The sequence below is a fragment of the Atractosteus spatula genome, chromosome 6 (genome assembly GCF_055471065.1).
Source record: "Atractosteus spatula isolate fAtrSpa1 chromosome 6, fAtrSpa1.hap1, whole genome shotgun sequence".
Classification (NCBI taxonomy): Eukaryota; Metazoa; Chordata; class Actinopteri; order Semionotiformes; family Lepisosteidae; genus Atractosteus; species Atractosteus spatula.
In genome coordinates this window covers 3,864,615-3,885,595 of record NC_142711.1, presented here as the reverse complement: position 1 = coordinate 3,885,595, position 20,981 = coordinate 3,864,615, and the positions used below count along the sequence as shown (strand labels likewise).

General features: G+C 39.5%; 1 protein-coding gene across 2 annotated transcripts; it reads left to right on the top strand.

The window, feature by feature from the left end:
- Window positions 1–7,875: 7,875 nt before the first annotated feature.
- On the top strand, window positions 7,876–20,629 carry napgb (N-ethylmaleimide-sensitive factor attachment protein, gamma b). Of its 2 annotated transcripts, none has more exons than XM_088918204.1 (12): window positions 7,876–8,038; window positions 10,028–10,095; window positions 11,789–11,873; window positions 12,325–12,342; window positions 12,567–12,597; window positions 13,361–13,470; window positions 14,026–14,092; window positions 14,725–14,795; window positions 14,906–14,984; window positions 15,553–15,632; window positions 16,226–16,355; window positions 18,080–20,629. In XM_088918204.1, exons 1-12 carry the CDS (start codon window positions 7,983–7,985, stop codon window positions 18,212–18,214), a joined length of 930 nt encoding a protein of 309 aa, XP_088774330.1. In that variant the 5' UTR covers window positions 7,876–7,982; the 3' UTR covers window positions 18,215–20,629. The 2 variants fall into 2 exon arrangements, with proteins under 2 accessions (XP_088774330.1, XP_088774331.1); XM_088918205.1 differs by lacking the exon at window positions 7,876–8,038 and adding an exon at window positions 8,361–8,450.
- The last annotated feature ends 352 nt before the right edge of the window (window positions 20,630–20,981 follow it).

The following is a 20,981-nucleotide window of genomic DNA, read 5'->3' as shown; positions in this document are numbered from 1 at the left end:
GGTACAGATGTCGTGAGGCCTGCCTAGCACCAGGTCACCCCACGTCCGTGTCCTGAGGGCTGTGGCCTTATCCCTGACATCGCCTGAACCCTGAGCCCGGAGCAATCCTCTGTGTTTGTCCCGTTTTTGCCGCTACGCCTTGGGTCTCTACTGCTCTTCTGTTCATTCCACCGCTGGTCTTTCTGGCGTCCACTGCAGCAGACCCCTGGTGCAGTCAGGAGCACTAGCGTTCACCCATGAAACAGCAGGCGCCCAGAAACCGCAGTGAGTTCACTCCTTTGCCAGAGTTCTTCAGGAACTGTAATGCAGGGCAGCATATCTCCAGTCCTCAAGGGGCCATGGCCAGCGGATTGTATAGATTATAAGATTGTAAGAGAAGGTGGAAAGAAACACAGAGACGTTCTGGTCCTTCAGGACTGGAGTTGTGCATCTCTGGCTTGCTGGGTGTAACACTTTGCTGAATGAGCCCCCAGGTGATCACCCAACTGACACATGTTTATCATAATGAAAGACATGATAGTTTCTTTTTGTATATACAGGGTTGGTCATAATGTTGTCGACAAGTATAAACGCCAATTATTTTACTAAAGTTTTGTTTTCTCCTCCACTAATGGCGAATGATTGTAAATTAGCTGTTAGAAACTTTGATATTTCTGCTTTCGTTTGAAACCTTTTTTTTTCACGGTAACCCATGTAATTAATTTTTTATAAACTGTCAAAGTTGTCGACAGAATTTTGACTAACCCTGTATTGATGTAATCAGGCTGCACAGGGAGTAATATGTGCTTTCTAGTGCCTTTTTCTTTCTTACTTAAGTGGACTGTTGATCCTCTGGGATCATGTGTGCCCCTTGGAGTTTGTGTTGTGGATGTTGTGTTCTTGGATAGTGTTGAATGTTGTAATCACTAGAAACTAGAAACGGCACCTAAACAGAACTAGTGTCTGTTGTTGTCTCTGTGTGTTTTGGTGGTTCTGGAAGAGCCAGTGGCAAGGCAAGGATGGTACTAGTACCCTTTAGAGAGAGGAAGAGTCGTTGTTAGCCCCTGAGGGAGGAGGGGGGGGGGGAGTTGTCTTTACAGCTGCAGTGTTGGTGTACATATGGACAAAGAAAAAAACGAGAGGAACAACAATATACATATATATTTGCATAGAAGGCCAAGTGTTAAGTAACTTTATGGCTACAGGTATGAATGAGAACTTCAATCTGTTGGCTTTGGAGCTGGGGGGTTAGTACTGCGTTCTGATGGGAGTAGCTGGAAGTTATTAAACAAGGGGTGTGAAGGATCGTCGCAGATGGATTTTGCTTTTCACAGATTTTTTAAGATTGCTAGGTGGTGCAGTCAGCTACAAAGCCAAAGTAGTTCCTGCATTTAGGAGTCACCCTATCCATGACAGAAGCATTCTATTTTTTCCTTTTTTGATCAAGGCTACAATTATATCTCTACTCATTATCACTTGAAAGGACATGTGGTCTGGCCAACAGGAAACCAATACTGAACTTTCAAATTAAATAGCTCAGGCACCTGGTGCAAATCCAGAACACCTCCACACTTATGCCATACTTATATGTTTCTTCAAGTAACATTATTCTTTATTGTGTTCTTGGAAATTTGCAAATTTACTGATTGTTATAAAGGGTTAAAAAGCCTAGGACACCATCCGTGTAACTGTGTTAGGTGCGAATTTCACACACAGTTTATTTAAGGTGAAACTGTACATTGGGCAGATTGGAAAATTAGCCGTCCTTTATCCTTCATAACGAGAGCTCATGCTCTTTTATAAGAACAAAACAGATTTTGTCTTTTTGTTTTGTAATTTGTACCTTTTGTAACTGTCATTGACCTGAAATTGATGCCGTGTTTTAAATTACATTGCGATGACACAATTGCACTGTTTTTTTTTTAAAGATAATACAGCTGCCCCTATTGCACACACATATAATTTAAAACTTACCATCAGGTGCTCTTTTCTGAAATTGGTTTTACATAGCAATCATCTTTAAAGGACAAGAGATTGTCAAGTCTAAGGCCATGTGACTTTTGGGACATAGCTTAGGACACGAGCTTCACAACATATAAGATTGTAGATTGGTAGGTGGAGCAGTTTGAAGAGAGGAAAACAATAATGGTGACAGTTGTGGGCTTCCTCTCAGGAGTTGTGTAAATTGAAAATGTAACACGATCTTTGAAAAGATCAAAAGAACTGTGTATCTTAGCTGTGTTCTTTAAAAACCTTTTTAGAAATAAAAATCCTCAATGTATAATTTGTACGCTGTTCTACAATTGTGTTCATTCTTGTAGTCCAGTCACAAATGAGAAATACTTTGCATTTATAAAAAAACAGTTTTTTGCCTGGTTTGAAAAAAATCTAACATGTCTATGGGCTCCAAACAAGATGCCTTTTAAAGGTCCTTTAAAAAATCCTCTAAAATATTATAACAATTAACCTTTATTTTCAGGGAAGCTGGTACATAATCAACAGATGTCTATAAAAATCTAGTGCCAAGTATCAGTTAAATGTCTAAAGCTGTGACTGTTGGCATAGAAGGACATACAACAATTGCCTTGCGAATACAATTAGATGAGCAGAAATGATAGGTAAATAAGAATATTCCAAAATAAATAAAATAATGGACTTCCTTGTCTGAAATCCATTTCAATTCATGGAAAATTAATTTTCTTTACTCTTAATTTATTTATGGTCATTATTTAATTGCTGTTAATTGTGACCATTTATTGCTGTGGTGGAGCTACTTTTGGGGCATAGTTTCAGAAATACTGTTTATTTCATTTAAATTGCTGATATTCATGACACTGGAGTTGTTAGAAAACCTACTCCTCTCTATCATAAATAGCTCCTTCAGTCTCACTTCACCATCGTCTTGCAGCAGACCCCTGGTGCAGTCAGGAGCACTAGCGTTCACCCATGAAACAGCAGGCGCCCAGAAACCGCAGTGAGTTCACTCCTTTGCCAGAGTTCTTCAGGAACTGTAATGCAGGGCAGCATATCTCCAGTCCTCAAGGGGCCATGGCCAGCGGATTGTATAGATTATAAGATTGTAAGAGAAGGTGGAAAGAAACACAGAGACGTTCTGGTCCTTCAGGACTGGAGTTGTGCATCTCTGGCTTGCTGGGTGTAACACTTTGCTGAATGAGCCCCCAGGTGATCACCCAACTGACACATGTTTATCATAATGAAAGACAGGTTGAGTTCAATTTCTGCTATTCACTTTTAAAGTCCTCTTTAGAAGGAATAAAGACATTAATATTAGGATTGAAAGGCATAGATAAGTAAATTGGTACAGTACTTCAAATAATAAATGTAATAATACATGATTATAGTACAATGTGAATTGGCAATGTTGACGTATAAAATATATGTTTACTTTAACTGTATATAGCTAGTTTTTGTTTTGACTGTGGGCTTTTGTAGTTCATTGCATTGCAAAAAATAAGCTCATTTCAGGTTGCTGGGGTCCTGGGTTCAATTCTGCGATCTGGGGTACTATCTGCGAGGAGTTTGTATGTTCTGCCCTTGTTTGAGGAGGTTTCCTCTGGGTGCTCCAGTTTCCTTTGACAGTCCAAAGACATGCTGGTAGATCAATTGTCCTCTGGGAAAACTGACCCTGGTATGAGTGTGTCTATGTCTGTGTGTGTGCCCTTGATGGACTGGCATCCCGTCCAGGATATATCCTGCCTTGCGCCCTAAATTAATGATCCAGAATTGGATGAAATGATTATTATATTACTATTGTACTCCCATATTTAGTAACTGCTTAGTTCAGTACAGGGTCATGGTGTAATTCTTATTAGTATTTATTATTAGAAAATATTGTTTTTGGAACCACATTTAACATCTAACTCACAACATCCAATCACAAATGCCTCCCCTTCCTCTGTCTGCATGCTTGAAGCTCAGCCACTGGGTTTCACTGTCAATCAGGGAAGTGACTGCGGATTTTTGATATAATCGTTGTTTTAAGTCTACACACACAAGCAGTTTACTAAGATTTTAGACTAACTGAGACCGATCTTCGATCTGTCCTGCAGCGCTACAGTTATTTATCCTGGGTGTCCTTGCAGCTGCGAGCTGCGATGATTTGAATTCAGTTTTAATTGGGCACCGCTCCCTTCCAGGAAGACTCTAGCAGAGCTGGGTGGGGCCTCACTGGAAACATGAGGCCTGAGGTCTGGCTTGTGAGTTATACGTTGGTGATGGAAACCTTGTGTGCATGCATTCAACACAGACAAACACACAGAGCCCTGGGCTTTTCGCCTTCGCTCACGCACTCCTCAAACAATGCAGGAAACAGATTCAGACAACCGACAGAAGAGGCCCTCCAATTCCATTTTGACCTTTGCATTCTCTTTTCCATAAACGTGCGACTCAGAATTACAGGGGATAAAACGTTTTTCTGTTCAAAATGAAGGATAGGATGAATCTTGTGTAACGTAGAAACTTTGGTCTAAGTAGCCATTACAATGTGTTGCGTTGTCTTACCTATCCACAACTGGGGATCTGAGGGAGCAAACACACAGGTCAGCAAGAAGATTAAGTCTTAAGTGTGGTGTTCGGTTTGTTAAAACGTAGACGACACTCATACACATCTATATCTGGATTTCGAACTGAATTGTTTTATTGGAATATTCTCCTACATTATACAATCATTTTCACGCCTATGGATAAAGCATCAGTTTTTGAACCATGTATAGCACTGGTGCCAAAATGAAAATCACAGACCCCGCCTGTGTAAAGAAATGGGATTTTTCCCTTCATGCCCACTCTGTTGTGTTGTTTTTCTAGTGGCACTTGTTTAATTACCACTTGACTCACAAAGCACACAGCAACATAGACACGCAGGCAAAATCACACAGCCTTTCTTCAGCTGACAGAATATTTTTTCAGTACTTTACACAAGAATGTTACAGTCCATAACAAAGAATCAATAAAAGGGTGAGATTTTGATCTCAGATTAAATGTAAAGCAAGTTGGAGCATCTAAATAAAATGTGCAAGGGGAGCCATCTAGTGATTTCAGATCTGCAAGACAACCGCGTGTTATCCAGAGGCGCATTGCTCTCTCTCTCCGATTCCTTACAGATACAGTACATGAGTTTTCAATGCAAATTCAAATAACAAAATGGAAGTATATTGTACTGTTCTCCACTGATGTGCTGTCTTATCCGATTTCTTCATAATGCTTTGTTTTCTGAACGTGCTGCATATACAGAAGTTCAAGTAGGTACAGCACTTGTGTCAGCATGCGTAGGCTGCAAAGGAACAAGTAAAGATTTATTCCCTGCTGAAACGAGAAGAAGTTTTATAACAAATGACCAATTAGCAAAATCAGTATGTTTTCTTAGCCTAGCAGTCCTGAGTAACAAGACAATTCATTTTCACAAGTTACAGTACTGACATTGCAACCAACTGGATAGATATTATGTGACATTTATTTGATTTCAAGTATTAATTCTGGATGATAAAAAAGCATTGGGGAAAAAAAACATATTACCCAAGTGTTTCACTCAACCAGTGTTGTGATTACAGAAAAAACAACCTGGTGTCCTTTCAAGTCTTGTTTCCTAAAGTACGATTTAACAATTTAAGCCGACAATCACAATATTGTATACACTCGGGTTTGGTAAACCTTACTGGATGATAAAGTATGTCTGAAAATATTCTTTTTTCTGGCTGACCCACTGAAGCTCATGAATACACATAAGTGGTGTCTGGGCAAACCGAGGGAAATGATGAATGTCTGCTCCATGCTCCTCTAAACCACACAGAGGCCCGATCTGTGCGCTGAATAGGTATATTGACATTATACAGACTTTGCAACTGGCAGCGCAGTAATGGTGCATGATGGGAATGCCCTGGTCAACTGCTATTTACAGGAAATGTATGGTTTTTACAGACTCAAGTCCATCAAAAATACCACAAAATGAAGATATTTTTTAATTTTCCTGTTTCACTTGTTGCCAAGGAGTGGGAAGCAGATGAACAATTGCCATAAATGAACAAAACTGCTGGACTGGCTAATTTGACCACGAACCGACTGTTAAAGATGAAAACTTTTGAATTCACATGAGAATGAATGCTGGTGACTGATGATGGGGAATACTTGAAGAGCCTTTTAATCAAACCTTTACATCAGGCCACATAAAAAACAACAACAACAACAGAATATTCGATCGCTTTGAAAAAGGAATAGCACACTGCGTAAAATTTACAATTTGTGAAGAAATTTGCACATTCATAAATGACTGAGACAGTTCCTTGGTTGTCAAAAGGGGTCTGATAACACTCATTTTCTCTATTTTCACTTCCTTAACACTGTAGCCCTCTGAACGGCTCCCTCTTCAGGTACTGTAATCAATACATTCTTTCTTTAATAATTGAGCAAATGTTAACTATGAAGAAAGTATTTTTCACAGGCTTATTCAAATCCTCTGCTTGGGTATTATCATGATATCTCATGACTGGCTATACTTCCAATCACATAATACCCAGCTCCAATGGACTGAGAGGTTTAGTGGAACTCGATTACAAATTATAGAACTAAATATAAACTATATAATATATTAACTCATGCCAAAAGCTGGTGATTTTACAATGTAAAAAATGCAAGGCTATCTCTGACAGATTTAAAGCAATACAGTATGAAATTCCTTGTTAGTTTCATTTATAAAATTGGGCACACAAAACTTTTTCTGTGAATTTAATGATTTTGTGAAAAGACTAGTTGAGAGCAGATAATGATAGATTTTGTTTTTATTACCTGCGCCTTCACTTATCTACATTAAACAACAACATTAAGGTGAATTATAATAATAAATTATATTGAAATGTATCTATTTTTTTAATTCCATTTGCTAATCCTCATGTTTCACTATCATCTGTAAACGTGTTAGTTTACTAATTGTACCAGGACCTGGATCGTTGATATAAATGAGCAGAGGTCCTAGTACAAGTCCCTGGTGGTCTCCTCTAACTACATCTCCTCCATTTGAGCATTCACCCCTCGTGTGTACTTTTTTCTATTTATTAACTAATTTTCAGTCTAAACACACGCCTTTCTCTGAATGCCTACAGTCTGAACATTCCCTTGGATACAACATATTGTATGTTCTGTGCACGTCCACTACCGTTGTTATTTGTTCAAAGAACTTTTAACAAGATGAGTAGGCAAGATCTAAATCCATAATGCTCACCTATATGAAATAGAATCTAGGATCATAGTTGTAATAATTGTTTCCATATCCTTATTTGTAATAGAAGTCCGGCTTATTGGTCTACAATTTCTCGCGTCACTCTTGATATTTGTTTCTTAATCCTGACTGGTTATTTTGCTGTTGCAGTACTGAAATGACAGTTCTAACCTCTATTGTAATATATTCTTTAGCACCTGACTAATATCGGTTTTTAAAGCTATGTACAACTGTTACTATTATCCCACTCCTTTCTTGTCGTTGTACGTTTTATGCGCAGTTTATTCGCACGGGCAAACATTAATCCAGTAGGAAACACATCAACACAGTGCAGTACTTCCACCTGGTGGATAAACGGCATACAGTACGTGTCACCTAAAAAAAAGGATTTTAAGGCTGTCACAATTTTTTAGATATCACTTTAGTAGCCACAATTTCTTGCATTAGGAATTCGTCTTTCCACATACTCCAGCTTGCTCCCCATGAGACACACAGACACACGGACAGGCAGAATTAGTCTGCACCAATTATAAGGGCAACAGATACTACAATCCTAGCATCTCGCTGAATAAAGGCGACATGACGTGTCAAAAATACTGAGCTGAGTTGGAAGACTCTGGCGCAGCTGGGCACCTGTCCCTGTCGGGCACCCGTATTGACGGGGGCGTCTCCCTCTCTCCGTCTCTATGCAGGCAGCGCTGCCATATTTCAGCTCTGCAGAGGGGCACTGCTTCCAGGTGCTTGTGCTGGGTCTGTTTTCCCCTGCCGCGGGACCATGGCCGCTCAGAAGATCAATGAAGCACACGAACACATCGCTAAGGCGGAAAAATAGTAAGGACGATCATACTCGGCGATGCTTTATTTAGGTCGAGAATCTGCAGCCCTTCTTGCGTATGTTTTGTACAATCAGGCTGTCATCACATAATTTTTTTTAATGTCAGTTAAATTATATATCAGGAGTACTTTACTGAGCGAGAGATTTAAATTATCGTGGGTAAAACCCTCATAATTCTGTATTTTCTTATTCTAGTTTCTATCCCACTGATTATTTTTTTTTTCGCCTTTTTTAAAAGACTGGATTAGTCTTTATCTAAGGCTCCATGCTGATTGGTCAAGAGCCGGGAAACAGATGACGCAACATTTACCAAGGATTGTAGGGATTGTAGTTCTTGTCGTTGACTCTGCCCTCTCTTATTGTGAACACGATATATCTCAAATACTACATCTACCACCATGCCTTATGGTAAATTCAGTGGGCGAACGTGGATTTACTTCCTGTGTTGTCATGTCATGTGAATTGTGAGTCTGAAATGTTGTTAGGAAATTGCTGAAAAACCCCAGACAATATGGAAAATGATATTTCTCTTGTGCAATCAGTAATACTTCATAAACCTAACATGTTTGTGTTTTTTTAATCGCGTCATGTTGCGAACGGCTAGCTACAGTGGTGCTCTTACCTCTAACTTGTTGGCTGCAATGATATGGTTGTTGGTTACTGTGCCTCTGTATTGCCCGTTTACTAGAGGTATACTCCTACTGAGACGTCAGCAGAGATTAACAATTACATTGATCTTGAAAATACTCCCATCTTTCTGAAAGCAGTGTGGACGTTGTCTTTTGCTTCTTTCATTTCTGTACTTCTTTATATGGTATTTTAACAGCATTTCAGATTGTGCGTTGTTACGTACTTATTAGTGGTCTCGCTCACATACTCCGGTTACTCCGATTCTGGAGTATCTAATGCTAAAATAGTCTGTGAGCTGGTTTCACAGACCAAGATTAGCTACCTATACTCATAGAGTTTAATCAAATACTTTTAACACTCTTCTGAGTCTCAATACAGAAGTAAGAACTCATGTACCAGTCGTTATTGGAGGAACATGTAAACAATCAAGTTGTAAGATTCTAAAATGATGAAGTTCGGGTTTATTGTAATAACTAATTTCGTGCAGTTTGATTAGGTGAGATCATACATTAAAGATATGCAACACAAATATACAACATAAAGCTGATTATAGAATGCATCTATGCAACACATTCACAAACCATCCTAGATTTACACGAGTAATAAAGTAAATTACAGTGAGGCCTGATAGAATAACTGTGAAGAGCTGTGCCTAAGTATCAAAATTAAAGTGCAGAGTTTATGAATCTCCCACAGTCTAGGCAGGTGCTGTTATGAAACCTAGTAAGCCTTCTTATGATGGAGCGAAGCCTAAATTGTTTGGTCCCTTATACATAAAATTCTTCTTGTATTTAGCTTGTGATGCCTCCTATAGCAAGCACAATTAAGTGCCAAATCATCAATTTGACCCCTAAACCAAGGTCTTTTGACTCCATGTCCCAACAATCAAGAAGGAAACATATGGGATACGGTATTTTCAAAATATGAAAACAATAGCAATAACATCCTCACAGGAGTAATACTAATAATACTTCGGTCCTGGGACAGCTGTCTTTTACCTCCCCAAGCACACACTGGTGCACCTGTCTTCCAGGATCTGAGATTTGATGAGAATAAGTTACTCTAAAAAGAAGATAATTTCTTTCCAGTGGGAATGAAAAAATTGTTGGGGTGGTAGGAAAGACTGTGGTGGAAAGATGTGATTCTTACAGGGACCTTAAATTATACTACCTTTGCTGTTTAATAGTGTACTGCAGGTATAATGCTCTATGGGTTGGGTACAGAACAATTGGAAAGGATATTGCTTCAAAGATAGATTTCCTGAGCCACCTACTGTATTTAACACTTGGTTTGGTCTTCCTCTGTGGGACGTACAGTATTCAGTAAGTAATTGCTTGATTCTTTTTTCGTCATAGTTTAAAAACGAGCTTCATGAAGTGGAAGCCTGATTATGACAGTGCCGCAGCAGAGTTTGCAAAGGCAGGTAAGAAACAATGTGTTTGACTAAGATATCAAACATCTATTTCTGCTGTTATCATCCATAGCAGTAGACCTAGCTAGTAGTAGTAGAATTTGTGAAGTCACGCTTCATTGCAACAAAGTGTTATAAGATGAGCTGCAAGGGTATTTGCTCCTCTTAGGATTTTCCGCTCTGTGATCTGTAAATAAACTGTTACAATGTGTAAAGCAACAGAAATCAATATTTGGAAGGGGGCAGTATTTTTTTTTGCAATTAAGTATTTTCCAAGTTTTCCCAGGAAGTGATCTGACGGAAAACTGAAGATGGTTCCAGAAAAAAAAGCACTTCCCTATGTTTTGAAGTGAAATGGCTGCTGTGTAATCAGCATGTACTTTGTGTTATGCCGCGGATTCTTTTGGTAATTTGATGACTGGGAGAAAATTATTGGAATTTACAGCCTGTGGCTGGGAGGTTGCCGGTTCAAATCCCGTAGCCGGCAGAGGAATCCTACTCCGTTGTGCCCCTGAGCAAGGCCCTTCACCCCAACTGCTCCAGGGGCGCTGTACAATGGCTGACCCTGCGCTCTGACCCCAAGCTTCTCTACCTTTCTGTACGTCTCATGGAGAGCAAGCTGGGGTATGCGGAAAGACAAATTCCTAATGCAAGAAATTGTATATGGCCAATAAAGTGATCTTATCTTGTTTCAACCCACATCTCCCCCTCGACTGCCTGTATCAGGTATTATGAATGAAGGCACAGTACATGTAAAACCATGTCACTCAAGACAGTTGAGTCCTTTGCACTGTGGGTTGGCAACTGAACATTTCTTTTGTGTGTGCTATAAAAGAAGGTTGTAGCACACATACGATATAACCTTTTCAAAGGGTTTCAATCTTGTGTTTCTATAGCAGAAGTAGTAACTCTTAAAACTGATCCTTTACATGATCATCTGTGAAAGGTTATAAACAAGAGGAAGTTCTTCGGCCCATCAAGCCCGCTTGTGTTTTCTGGTTTGTGTTTTACTGTTGATTTTGAAGAAGTCCCCTGGCTTTAAAGATCTCAAGAAAACAAAAGACTTTTAAAAAAAACACTATAAAAAGCTTCATTAGATAGGGATGCCTCCACTAACCCTTAAGTAAACTGGTTCTACTGCTTCCCCCCAAATTACAACCCCCCCCCCCCCCATTGTCACAGTGTTATAGGAAAGATACAGCTGCTCTGGAATCAGTCCAGAGAAGAGCAGCCAGATACAGCCCAGGACTTAAAGGAGTGTCCTACACTGCCAGGCTGAAGGAACTGGACCTTGTTAGTCTTGAGAGAAGACTGAGGAGACCGGATCCAGGTATTCAAGATCCTCAAAGGCTTTGACAGAGTCACCCCAGGAAGCCTTGTTTTGTTTACGTGTTTCCATGTTTGATGTGCAGTAACCTCCTGAGTCATGCTAGCAAACCCGGGGGATCTTTCTCTTGTGGAAGATGACCCATTTCTTTCAGCCTACATTAAGGCTTCTTTCAGCCTACATTAAGCCAGGCAGGCCCCTGGAGTCAGAAAGGTAACAGAATGTGTGAGACTGCGTATGTCATTAGAACCAGTTTGAGCTCTGTGATTCATAGCCATGCAAGCGTTTGTGTCTGGAATAACTTGAACTCGAGGAAACATTTGGTCAGGGTCGTTCTGATAAAATGTGTAACGTTTCTGCATCTTCTGTCATCCACAGCTGTTGCCTTTAAAAATGCCAAACAGTTTGAACAGGCAAAAGATGCTTACTTCAAGGAAGCAGAGGCACACACTAACAACAGAGCGTATCCTTAAAGGAAGAAACTGCAGCATGCAGCAAGCAGCATTGTCTACAATGAGTTATATATGTATCAGCTACTGTATATTTGTAGCCTTTATACAGTTGGGCATTTTTTAAAGAAGGAGTCTGAGTGAAGTAACTTACTCAAGGGTACCCAGCATTGCTAGCTTGAATTTGAACCCAGAGCCCTAACCACTAATCTGTAAAGCAGTATCTCCCAAAAATGCTGCTTGTTGTTTAAGCCATCCTTTTTGCATTTCAAAAGGTTAAATACATTTAGTTTCAGGGTAAATTGCAATATATACTGTAAAGTACATATGTTTTGAATTGCTCTCTGATGGCTATTTTAGATTGTAGTTTTAATTTTTGATTGTAGTAATTCCTCTACGCGACATTCTGGTCTGTTGCTACCTTTTGAATTTTTTCCCCCTAATTTTTCTTAACAATATTTACAGTCTTTTCCACGCTGCCAAGTAAGTAAATCTCAAAATATCAGTATTACTAGTAAATAAATACCATGTCAGTTCTTTGCTGACTGCTGTTTTAAAGTGTATTTTCTTTATTTTTTAGAAAATAGAATTAAATTGTGTTACATTGCAACTGATGTTTTTCATTGCTTGAAAAATTAAGTTTTGTCTTCAAGTTTCTATTATGTTGTCTGTGATTTGTGCTTTTAAACAATTTTTTCCCTCTTCAGAGCGCTCGAGCAAGCTGGCATGATGCTCAAGGTCAGTCCAGTGCAATGGATTTCCACTTCAAGTATTTTTATTGTTTTCAAAAATATAATTACAGTGTTTTTAGAAAAGTATTCTTATCATCCGTTTCATTGTTTAATGTCAGTGCTGTTGCTTTAATAGATGTACATGTGTTGTCTGACTTTCTGAGAAGACTGTTTTAAGACGGTAATTTAAATTTTTGATGTGGCTCTTTCTGTAAAGGAAGAAGTGCTTATATGTTGTTGGAATGCTTCCGTTGATGAAAAAATAACTCAAAAAAGTTTTAATTTCTGTACAACGATATCTACAGGCAGACAGTGGATGGATGAGTAAGATGCATTCGCTCATAGAATAATGTTTCAGCTACAATCAGGTGACTCGAGTTCAGGGAAAAAATACTTGGCTGATGAAACTCAAAAGAGCAGTTCTTTTCTTAATTCGCGCAAAGGAAAACCTTTCATGGTGTGCACCGTGAATGTGAATTAATTTTTTTTCAGTGCCCCACAGTCCACACCATCTTGCACTTTGGGGACGGACTCTAGCCAGGGTCCTCTTTGATTCTGCAGTCTAATGTCCCTTGGCGTGACTTTGCTGTCCCACCAGGGCAGAAAGCCTGATTCAGAGTGCACACAGACATTTCCTACTGGGAGGAATTCAAAGTCCCTGCAGGCCGCAAAGGGTTAACCTTTAGGGTTAACAAGTGACTGAGCAGTCGGGGGCTATATTGGGGCAGAGCGTGTCCGCGTGGTAACGCTGTGCTGTCTGCTCTGTCCAGGACATGCAGCGGATGACCGAAGCGGTGGAGTTAATCGAGAAGGCCAGCATGATGTATGTGGAGAACGGCACGCCCGATACAGCGGCGATGTCCCTGGACAGGGCTGGAAAGTGAGTTGGGTTAAAACTAGAAATAATGACGTAGGTTTGCCGCCATACGATACAAATTTGTGCAACTCTGGTGAGGCCATATCGACAGTCTCTAGCCCTTTCCCAGGGACTGCACGCTTCAGGACCAGGTACCTGGCTTCACCCTGACCTTTGGGTGTATATATGTATATTTGGGAGGCGAGAACCTTTGTATTGGATTTGCATACTTCCCTGCGGTATTACTGCAGTGTTCACTTTTCACCTGATCTTCCCTCACACACCAGCTTCACATATTCTAAGCATTCTGTTCTCTTGCTACTCCAATTACCCAGCTGCAGTGGATACCTGCACATGTCATTGCAGTTAATTGTGGTGCCTATGGGAAGTGGGCTCCAGTAACGCAGCGACAGGGGAAAACAAATGCTAAAACCACAACTACACCCATCATAACGCAGAAATCTGGCTTTCAGGTTGAGTTCATAATGTCAAATTAAATACATTTCAGTGTTAATGACTTTTATTTTTGTTATACCGGGGAGGGCGATGATAAAATGGAGCTGTTTTGCTTTCTTTAAGGCTCATCGAACCGATAAACCTGGAAAAGGCAGTGAAACTTTACCAGCAAGCAGCCTCTGTGTTTGAAGTAAGTTACACAATGCATCATCGTGGGCTCCCTCACCGGATTGGTGGCTATACCCTAGCTCCTCTGCAGCTGGAATGAGCTTTCATGTTCGTTGAGTTCCGTGATAGTGTGGCCTAACTGTGAGGTATGCCTTATGCAACACGTCACATAGGACAGAACAATTGTAGCACAAGATGCAGTCCAACTGACCAGAATAAATACGGCACAAGGCTACAGCAAAGGTACATCATAACAACGAATCCGACAGAAGTGCCCGAGGTGTCCTCTTCCTCTCTCGTGTTGGCCACTGTAGGAGTGCAGTGATGGTTACACCAGTAATTCGTTTGCGAGGCCTGGCAATGAAGAGATGCCTAGCAGGGTGTGGCAGCAGTGGGTTTCGGCTCAGGACTCCGAGCTGCAAGGCTGTGGATTCACAGCCCGAGTGGGTTGTGGGCTTACACCCTTTCGCAAGATGGCTTCCAGTCAGAACCGTCGAGCACATACAGTAAATGGGTGCCCGTTACAGCAGGTGCATACGTTGCAAATATTTAGTGTCCGTATCCGTGTCTGCGGATAGTGCCCAGGTCTCTGGAGCTGGAGCCCATGTTTCGTGAGCGAACCCCGCAGCGAGTGTCTGCTTTGTGTCTGTGCAGAATGAAGAGCGCCTGAGACAGGCGGTGGAGCTTCTGGGCAAAGCCTCTCGGCTGCTGGTCAGGGCTCGCAGGTAGGGCCTCGCTGCATGCGTTTGCTCCGTGGTCGAAGTCTCTTCTTTCACCTGTACTGTCCATGAGTAAATACCTGTCTTTGACACTGACGCTGTTTTCACACTCTCAGACTTGATGAAGCTGCAGTGTCAATACAGAAGGAAAAGAACATGTATAAAGAAATAGAAAATTACCCCACCTGCTTTAAGGTAAATTGTTACAATCTCAAACTGCTTTGCCTTCCGAAACCTGGATTTTGTTTTGTACAATCAAGTGCGTTTGATTGTAGGACAGATAAAACCAGGACCTTTATTTCCTTTGCAGATAAAAAAAATAGATTTAATTAAAACAGGATTTGGCTTGCCTAGAACACACTTCATCAAAGATTTATTTTTAAAAATAATTTTGTCTGGACTGATTTCTGAATGTATAATTAATAAATCTTTGTGATGCTTATGACACCTTTTAGACTGCTGGGTGCCTCAGCTGGTCTCTGTTAATCTGGGGGATAACCTAGTGTTTTCATTCTTCTTAGCAGAGTTTTCATGGGTCAATAATAACCCACAGACTAACCCACAGCACTGGAAAAACAAAATAAAGAATCAAGATACCTGGTGTGTGCAAATCTGCTTTCTGAATCCTGAAACTGCAGGATTTCAAGGGGGAAAGTTACATAGGACAGAGGCTGTACCTTATCCAGGGCCTATAATAGGCACCTTCAATGATCTTTCTCAGTATTTTGTCACACGTTATTAACATTCATTTTTACTTTTGTAGAAAACAATCGCCCAGGTACTTGTTCACCTTCACCGGAACGACTTTGTTGCAGCAGATAAATGTGTCAGAGAAAGTTACAGGTACAGTAGTAATACTGCCTCTTGCACATTTTATGTACATAATCCTAACAAAAAAAAATAGTGTTAAGTGTTTTATAATGGAAGACGTATTCAAGGAATGTTTTTTTTTTTTAATTGACAGCTTCTCAGTGTTATTCATGAAATGTCTACTTAAATGTGTTCCGGGGGCTTTCTTAAATTAATTTCTTCGTTTCTCCCTGTGGTTTAGAGATGTGGCACAAAAGCATTGTAACCCTGTTTCTGGTATAAAGAACATATGCTAAAGTATTGAATCCTCATTGTGGTTTTGTCTAAAAAAGCATAGCTTTGAAGAGCGTTTTGCTGTAAATGTTTCCATACCATTGAGAGAATTTTATATCTGCCTTAAGCTGGCAATTTAATTTAATACATTTTAAAACATACTTTGTGGAATGTATGCTTTGTGCACTGTATTGTTCTTTTTAACATTTTTTCAAGAAACAGCACTCAAAAATGAGAACACAACAAAACAACCGGTCCTGCGACCCACTCTAAAAAGGAGGAGAAAAAAATCAATCAATACACTTGCGGTTACAATAATGGTAAGAATATTAAAAGTGTTGTTCTTTCTTCAGTATCCCAGGGTTCAGTGGCAGTGAAGACTGCATTGCCTTGGAACAGCTTCTGCAAGGCTATGACCAGCAGGATGAGGACCAAGTGTTTTCTGTGTGCAACTCGCCTTTATTTAAATACATGGACAATGATGTGAGTGCATTTTAAACATTTTATTTTCAAAAAAATAATATTGATAGCTAAACAATGCAGGCATGTATGCGTAACCATTAACTGTATCGCAGTGAAACCCTTTTCTGTGATGGACAAAAAGGAATTTTAAACCTGTATTTTCTTATTGTCATTTCTGCACGCTTTTTATGCAGGGTTGCATGCTGGTTACACCTCGTTGAATTCATCGTTGCCTGAGAAGCAGAATTGCTATAAATGTTATGAAATGGCATTTCGGGGGCCAACCCTCCAACTGTGTATCATCACATTCTTCTCTTGTAAACCTGGACACAGCAGTTACTGTTCCTAGTCTCGCTCCATTTGGAAACACCGATCACAGATTTTCTCTTATCACCTTGCAGCCACGCAAATACCATGCGTCACCACTGGGGTAATCCCACTCATAGCCCCCAGTGACATGACCTGGGTTCGAGACTGCCATGGCCGGATCACAGAGCTCTGCCTGTGCCTGTACCTGCTGAGCCACTTGGGCGGCCATCTTGAGATTTTACAGTGGTGAAAGTTTTAAGAAGTGAAGGCAGAAGCGAACACTACATAAAGCAGTGGTCTGCACATGAGCGAGGCGTCAAGCCTTGTTTTCTTGGCATGTTTAGCCTTATGTGAAAAGTTTATATTTCGCTGCAGAGAATCAACAAGCCTTAGAAATGATGGCTTTGCTGTGACACTTTTTTCAGTCCGTTCCTACTTTGGTGTATAAAGTATGGAAATACATTTAATTATTTTTCAGTAATGACCCAAAGATATACTGATGTGCTTTTTAGTTTTTTAAAAAAAATTTTTTAATATTTTTAAATGTAAGTGTGGGTAAGACTGCATGTAAGTATGCACTCTTGAAATTTACGCAGTTTGGAAACATGTCTTGTGTTTCCAAAAGCTGTAAAAGATTAGCTTCTAAGTAAAAAAGATCGCTCTGCATAATACTGATACTTACTGTAACACTGAGTTATTTTCAGACATTTTCAGTGAAACTGGATAATGATAACTGCAGTTAAATTACTACAGTGACTGAGTCATCTTTTCCTCTGAGTATAATGGTACTCTTTCAGATTCATCTAGTGAGGGCTGGAGTGGTTAGTCTCATTATAGTTGTAGCCATTACCACAGCTTTTGTGTTAGGTTAGATCACGCTGTGGCTTCATTTATATATACACACATGGGTCTTACCAGAAACAAATATCAGGGTTATGGCGTCTTTAAGACGACACAGTCATTGCAGACTTTGTCAGAACAAATTAAATGGCTCTTGTCTTTTTTTCCACAGTGTTGAGAGGCAAAGCCTTCTAAATTTCTAACCTTCTGAATTCTGCTTCTTGTGTGTATGAGGTCTTCAGACTTTGTTCAGGATGTCTGTTGCGTCCGTACTTGTTCTCACTAGCTTTGGCAGATAACTTTGGCCTCAGTATTTGGGAGGGTCCTGTATGTGTGTCTCTGTGTGTATAATTGCACTGTGACAAAGCCTTTTTCCAGGGATCTTTAGGAATTCTTTGCCAACACATCCAAGTGTTTGGCACAGAATAAGATTAATTTTAAAGGACTGGTTGATGGAGCTCAGGAAGTTCTGGTGTAGTCCTGGCATGCCCTGCCTGGTATGATAAGACACCTCTGCAGTGCAACACACTGAGGTTAATCCATGTGTCTGAATGGTGGAGAGAAACAGATTTTTCCCCCATTCCTTATTCCTACAGTATGCCAAGCTGGCTCTCAGTCTGAGAGTTCCAGGAGGCGGATCCAAGAAGAAATCTCCTGTCACACCCCAGGCTGGGGCTGGGGGCTCCCGGGTCGAGGAGGAGGAGGATGAGTACTCCGGGGGACTGTGCTAGCTCTGGACACTTCTCTACCGCTGCGCTGTTCAGCAGCTCATGCAGATCTGCGTCAGGTACAGGCTGTCCCGAGAGCTCCTTGAAGGGGACTTCCGCACATTGAAACAGCTTCTCAGCAACAATTACTTTGCATCGCCAATGTTACTAATTAATGATGACTACAAAATGATACTGATGCCCGCCTGCTCTCCGAAGACAAAAAACGAATCACCGACGTTATTCCATGACTTCCAAGTTTTGTTTTCACCTTCTTGTGTTTAAATTAAAGGTTAGCCAAGGGAAAGATCTTGAAAATCATGTTTTAAAAGTGAGATTTTTTTATTGTGAACATACTAATTCATTAACATTCATTACCACCATGTTGCTGGGTAACTTGCTCAATGTTTATACTGTAACTTTTACTCTCCTTTGATCCATAAAGCCCACAAGAAAATCCAAACAAGTGATCATTGAAAAAGCAGAACACATACCATTTCCTGTTTTCAGATATTGTTGCCTTTGTATACAGGTTTAAAAAACATGAGTTATCTCAAATTTGAAGCATATAAATCAAATTATAAATAATTATAAAGCCTAGTTCCTGAAGGTATTAGATGTGTATTTCCTTTGTAAGTGGTATTGGAAAATGATCTAGTGTTATTTATTTTGTTTCAATTCATATATTAAATTTCTGTATAATTGCCTATTTTGCATGAGGGTTAATATCAATTATTACAAGTCTCAGTCAGAATAAAAAAGACAATATAATCAAACTCCTGGTAATATCACTGTGTTTACTGTCAAGAGCCTGTTGGTATGTGTCCTACTGTAGCAAAACAGTTTAATTCCATACCGTGTAACTTCAAACTGCATATTTTATAAAAATTGAGTGTACAGCTACTTTTGTGCCTTTATGGTAGCTCTAAATTATAAGTAAATCTTGGAAACAGTTATATCCAGTTCCAAGGCTTAAACAGACTCTTTTGGATGAAACATCCATGTTTTTGCAGTTGTCAAAGTCTCAAGCCAGGAGTGAAATTTTCAGTTCTCACTTCTGTGAAACCATATTGTAAAATGTGATGCATAAAGTCTTTGATACTCAGACTGTAACATGGCAGAAATCATACGTAGTCTAGGCATTTCCACTGATAAATGTATTATGAATGTTAAGCAAAGTCTGGTTATATATCTACGATATGGACAGCAGTGACTCCTCATCGGTATTTTGCTAAGTTGTTGGTGAGCTCCAGTTGATCAGGTCTTAATGAAACCTATTTTATTCAATCCCTTTGAAGGGATATTGAGAGTTTCACTGCACTTGTGGCTGGAATACAAAACTCTCTGCATTACAAAATGCGATCAATGGATCACTCTAAACAGTAATGAAAGGCACAGACATAACACATCTTAAATTTACAATCAAGAACAGTATACATGCCCTGAATAATCGGGTAGAGGCAGGGTTTATTTCTTTACGTGATGTGCTTGATCAGTTGTCTTGAGTTCAGCGGATGTTAGCAGCAGTTACAAGACTGAGAGAAACACTATTGGTCGCAGCACTTAGAGGAGATGCACGTTCAGCGTGTCATGTTCACCCTACCATAATTTATTTTTGTTCTTTGTGTATAGTAAGTTTTTCTGTTTCAGCATCGATATCCTAAGCTTTTGTGTCAACTGCTTGTAGTTTGTACATGTACATGGTGTTTGTGGAGCAACTTACAGCATAACATCACCCTTCATCTTATAGACTTGGAATTTGTTTGTTTTGTTAATAATTTGTTTTCAATTTATGTGATTATTTTTTAAAAAGATCTGTAGAGTTCGTGAAGGTATTTCTGGCAGTTAGATTATGGAGGTGTAGGTAAGAGTCATGAATACTGAAACAATACAAATCGCCCCATTTTAAAGTGGTATTTAGTATTTTACCCCTGTGTGGTATTTCATAGGTTAGTAAAAAAAAAAGTTAACATAAGCACAGCAATAAATTTATCTGTGGCTGTTCTTTGATACTGTACTAAGTGTTTTACATTCATTTATGTTGGTGGTATGTTCAAATGAAGTTATTTTTTGTATGCTTTTCCTTAGTTTCAAATTTGTGATTTATTTTGGTTTGTTCCGATATTCCGAAGGCATCGAAAATTATTCTTACTGTGCATATATTAATCAGTAAAATCTATATGTGGCCTGTTTCTGCTTTAGTCTAGTTTTGAATACTGTGCAAACCAAATGCAATCTGCTCTAATGTGTAAATGTTGTATTGTATGAAAAGTATGAAATTGTTGCTTTGACTTTTTTTCAATTGTGGTGTAACAAAAGTGCATTATTTTAAAAAAAATCTATACACGTTGTTAGCAAATATAGCATTATTTCTAAGATGGCTGTTTTCCTCCGTTAAAATGAACTATTTAAAAATAAACTGTACAGTTTAATGTAAAATATAAGTTGTTTTCATTGAGTGAAAAAAAATGATTTATGCTCCAATAACATACAATATCCATAATCCATAAAAAAGGCCAGTAAATATCCTCTACCCGAAAATAAAACATCACATTAGTAAGATACGCTATATAATTGAAAATACTGGCCAAAAAATATTCATTTTTTATTTTTTACAACGCAGATCATTTCTGAACCGCATTTCAGCGTACACTGTCCCTTGCAGCGAGTGCTAATTAACGGGCTTTCCTAGTGATGCAACTAATTTTGTCCACATGTGGACAAATATGTTAGGATTTTCTGCCTTTGTGCAGCTATACAGGTGTCTTGCCCTTTTTAAAAAAAAAAGTCT

Excerpts from the sequence above, each read along its gene's own strand:
- napgb (XM_088918204.1), top strand. The coding sequence starts at position 7,983 with ATGGCCGCTCAGAAGATCAATGAAGCACACGAACACATCGCTAAGGCG. Across the intron at positions 14,093-14,724 it reads AAGCAGCCTCTGTGTTTGAA|AATGAAGAGCGCCTGAGACA; the intron begins GTAAGTTACACA and ends GTGTCTGTGCAG. Across the intron at positions 16,356-18,079 it reads TTAAATACATGGACAATGAT|TATGCCAAGCTGGCTCTCAG; the intron begins GTGAGTGCATTT and ends TTATTCCTACAG.